This window comes from Saccostrea echinata, unplaced genomic scaffold (genome assembly GCF_033153115.1).
Source record: "Saccostrea echinata isolate AGI-Se365-2 ecotype Australia unplaced genomic scaffold, CSIRO_AGI_Sech_v1 ptg000009l, whole genome shotgun sequence".
Taxonomy (NCBI): Eukaryota; Metazoa; Mollusca; class Bivalvia; order Ostreida; family Ostreidae; genus Saccostrea; species Saccostrea echinata.
The window spans coordinates 11,312,501-11,317,227 of record NW_026889758.1 but is presented as its reverse complement, the minus strand read 5'-3'; the positions used below and the strand labels follow the sequence as shown (position 1 = coordinate 11,317,227).

At 33.8% G+C, this 4,727-nt stretch overlaps 1 protein-coding gene across 1 annotated transcript in view; it reads right to left on the bottom strand.

Moving 5' to 3' along the window:
* Nucleotides 1-670: 670 nt before the first annotated feature.
* The window catches only part of LOC133183991 (uncharacterized), a 33,256-nt gene continuing 29,199 nt past the window's right edge, over nucleotides 671-4,727 (bottom strand). The window contains exons 20-22 of the mRNA XM_061318865.1: nucleotides 3,932-4,727; nucleotides 2,387-2,522; nucleotides 671-1,981 (exon numbers count right to left, since the gene is read on the bottom strand). The exon at nucleotides 3,932-4,727 is cut by the window's right edge and continues 238 nt beyond it. Of these exons, the coding sequence (XP_061174849.1) occupies nucleotides 1,894-1,981; nucleotides 2,387-2,522; nucleotides 3,932-4,727 (1,020 nt within the window). The 3' untranslated portion in view covers nucleotides 671-1,893. The remainder of the gene's footprint in view (nucleotides 1,982-2,386; nucleotides 2,523-3,931) is intronic.

The following is a 4,727-nucleotide window of genomic DNA, read 5'->3' as shown; positions in this document are numbered from 1 at the left end:
TTCTGTATCTATTACAATCCCTTTCCTTTCTTTCTTTGCACCCCCCCCCCACTCTTTTCTTATTTCCCTGCACTTTTTTTTGTATTGTACATTTGTTGGTTGTACATCACGTGTATATGTATATGTCATTTTGTTTGTGTTGGAGAGGACAATTCTAAGTTGGTAAAACTTGTGTCCAATCCTATTGATTATGTTTCAATAAAATATGTTTAAATACAAAAAAAATACGCAAGAGCATATTCTTCACAATTTCTAAAAAAGAGGCAGACAATTGACAAATAAGTTGAAGATAAAAGGATATCAATAATCTCGTTTAAAGTAAACATTGCGCACATTCTATGGTAGATACATTGACCTTGTTTGCGAATACAATATTTTTCAACGTCCTTCATACAAATTGTTATGCTATTTTATTCTCATGGGGGTTATGACTGATCAACATGGGATGCTTACTCTTCCATGGCACCTGATCTCACCTCTGATGTTTTCAGAGGTCCTTGTTGGTTCTACTCAGAATTTGTAGGGTTTAATTGAACTTTTCAGCATGATCACTGTTCGCATTTCATGAGCCACCGGTAGAGTTGAAAGGAAGATTTTAAAAAGACATTTACTGTTATAATCTTTTTGGGTTCAAGTATATTTCGTAAAAACAAAACATTAATGGATTAAATATATTTCACTTTAATGAAACAAACTATATATTTGCTTTCATGTCTGTTAATTCAAATTCACAAACTCGGTAACATTTTCTTACAATGTAAAGAACCAATAAGAGCACTTTCACCTGTTTATGAACTGTTTCAACCAATACATAGACTTTACATTCAAACGACTTCCTTGAGAGCAAAGGAATTACACGATAAACCTCACTCGTATAGATATCTAATTCTCAGCACTTCAGAATAACGAAGATATAATAAACAAAAAGCGCATGAGCAAAAAAATCATTTGATATATAGCATTTCTCTTTCATTAAAACAATATGAATACCTTCACAATGTGGAGGAGGGTGACGTTATTTTGAACAAAAAGTGTGCAAAAGATATGACAAACTATATACATGTTTTCAACACATGCAATCAGGAGAAACAGTTTTATGTCAATAAGTTATACTTATATCACTTTACATGTGCAGATTGTTAAATAAAAGGAAGTTCATTTTGACAACTGTATACAATAAAACAAATATCAACAAAAACGCATCTAGGAATGGGACTGTACATAAATATCGTGAATCTGAACTCTGTACTCTCTTTTCTGTCAGTCCCTGGTATAATAGGAAAGCTGGTATCAACAACAGTTATCAAGGCAGTGTAACGGGAATCATTATTGAGAGTGATGAAGAGGACTTAATGCTCCACGGTCAATCATAACCATGCACATAATATAAGGCAAAGAGTAAAACATTCAAGCCATGGTCGATCGTCAATTGTCTATAAACGAGCGATTTTTAAATACTTATTATTTAAAATAAATTTCATTTTTTTATTCAACTGTCAAAATCCAATAATCAAAGGGCAATTTTTGAAAGAAACTTTCTAAGTTGTTTTTAAGGAAAAAGGCATTAGGTATGTCTAATACCCAGGTGATAGTAAATGCCAAAAAACCCTGAAAATACAATATTAGTATCAGTATATCTAGAAACGCTACAGAAAACTAACAGTTTACATGTACATGTATGATCCGTGCATACCTGTAGTTATGCTCTAAATAAGTGAATATGACCAAATGATGTACACATTCTTATAAGTTGGACCTTTGCCAATATTGTAAGTAATTTGTATCAATAAATAATTTTAATTGCATTTAAAATCAATATTTTATTCATATTATTGTTATTTGTCTTTGTTGGTTATCATATATTCTGTCATGCTGAAGCTTAAACTTCCTCATTTATACGTTTGTCACATTTCTTTTCACGTTTGAAATTTCTTTGGTTACGGGGTGGATATGGATCATTTTGGATAACTGCACCTGGAATCTAAAGTTTATAAAAATAAAGCAAGTTCAGATTTAGTAAGAAACATAATTTATTAATCTAATAGAGGATTTATCGAAAAGACTTTTAATCTCTTCATTTCCACCTCCATTGTTTTATTTTCTCTTCCATGAACATTTTCACAATGTCAAGGTTTTGTGATATTAATTGTTTCTCTACACAAACCCATGACAAAAGTCGCTATTTAAAAGTCGGGCTAGAAAGCTATCATTTCATTTGTTCCCGGTCTAGGACCGGAACCAATCAGAAAACAACCTTTATTGAAGTTAAGTTTTGTCATGGGTTTGCGAAGAGGGACGATATCACAAAACCTTGACATTGTGAAGATGTTCCATCATATAAAACTTAACTTATTTTTGATATAAAAATTGCATTTTATTAAAGTACCTTTTATTGTTCTTTATGTAAGAACACGTCCCTTGTGGATTTCTTTGATAAACTTTCTCCAGCCTGCTACTGATTTCCTCTGGGAAATCTTTCCAGCCCTCGTACCTGTCATGTACCTGCCACGCCACTGATACATCTGGCACATATTATTTATTGTTAAAAACCTCTTATTCATTTTGGCAATGTAAATACAAGCTAATGAGTCTGTATGTGACATTATGAGATTTTTAGAAGGTAGTATTATTTAATTTTCAGTATTACTGAGTTATAGGAAATAATCAATGTAAAATTAGAATATTTAGTGTGTTCAGTGTTTAGAGATATTTTTTTTTTATAGAAAATATATATTTTGTCAAACTAACCATTCCTAATTCAATAATCATTTCTTTTATGAAATAAATAACAAGTTTAAAAACTTCTCTGTGAAATGAAGTGGGTCGGTCACGTGATCAAATCCTGTGAAGGCCGAAGGCCTTATCAGAGGATTTGATCACGTACCGACCTACTTCATTTCCCAGTGAAGTTTTTAAACTTGTTATTTATTACTTATATATACATTTGAGACGGACAATCGAATATAGTCGAATATAAATATTGCACTAACTTTCGTCGTAGATTTTGACAAATTACGCAAGGTGTAAATCGGCTTGAAAAGCGGTTACGCTTCAAATTCATCTGGCAACGGATTCTGTTTTGAAGGGAATATTCTGTGAAAGGCTACTTGTGATCAATTATAGTGAGCATATTGGTGTTTGGGAATTTTTGTATTCATGAGAACCCATATATTCGATGTTAAAAAACGCAAGAAACACGTCCGATGTTTGATAATAAAAATTTGGAGGAATTTCTGTCGGAAAGGGATGGATGGAGACACTTGTCCGAACCAGTTAACTTGAAATCAAGTAAAATAATTTGATCAAAAACATAAAATCTACGATTTCAGTAAAGCATATTTATTATGATGTTGACACGGAGACACTGGCGACAGCTTAGGACAACGATCTCGATGATGGAGGTGTGCCTACCAAACTTCCGAAGTGCAGTGTTTGTCAGCTGTTTGTGGCGTGATTGCATTACACTGATATTTTCCAACAAATTTTCAAATTTATTGTGAGTAAAGTTTTAATGAAAAAAAAATTATAGCATTCAGAGGTCTACAAGAAAAATAAGGGTAAACGTTGAGACTATGCAGCTCAGACATGAAACTTATAACACGTAGTTTGCTATTCTCTATGTAAAATCGATCAAGAACTGTATTAATCACTAGTTTACATTGTAAATGAAATGATTGTTATTTTACTTGAGTATTTTGTATATTTTTATGTATGAAAAACATGCTATATTGCGAAGTAGAGTAAGTCTTTTCATGTAGATATTATTGCGCTGTGTGATTTGGTCACGTAATGACCTATGACCTTCGAGAAACTTCATACAGGTATGAAGATATTTGCTCTCTGTATGTTTATATAATAGAGAGATACCACAAATGTATATCTTAACACATAATTAATTTTTAGGAAAATACAGAAACATTCAAAGATTTACCAGGCGCCTTCGGCAATTGATCTGCATCAGAACTACTGTGATGAGAAGTCTGTGCACTGATGGTGATTTCATCAATACTGCTAGATGGACTAGATGTCTGGCTTATTTCTTGAACAACAGTGGAAACATCAGATCCAAATGTCGTGTCTGAATTGGAGGATATATCGGATGACGAGGAACAAGAGACATTCAATCTGTCTGACTGTTCTTCTATGGGTTCTTCGTCAGCTGGTTCTGTGGTGTCCTTTTCCTGATTTTCCTCAGTTTTATCCGCATAGTCTTGATTAATTTCTCCATCAACTTCTAACGATGAACTACTTATTATGACTGGCTTTGTGCTGGGCGAATCGCATTTCAGAGCATCCAACTGGCTTTGATCAGATTCCGGTTCTCTGATGTCATCCGCAGATTTCTCTTGTTCTTGCCCAGGGTTTGATTCAGGCATTGGTTGAATTTCTCCATCAACTTCTAACAATGAACTTCTTATTATGACTGGCTTTGTGCTGGGCGAATCGCATTTCACAGCATCCAACTGGCTTTGATCAGATTCCGGTTCTCTGATGTCATCCGCAGATTTCTCTTGGTCTTTCCCAGGGTTTGATTCAGGCATTGGTTGAATTAAAACACCACTATTTGTCTTCAAATCCTGTGACTTTTCTGAGGAAAGAGACATCGTCTGTATTGCACTTGCACCATTCAAATTTTCGCATTGCTCTTGTATATTTACCGTGTCTGTTTCTCTACTTGTCCCACCAGACGTAGACTTCGAGCTTTCTTCTACAGATAAAGGCTCCGA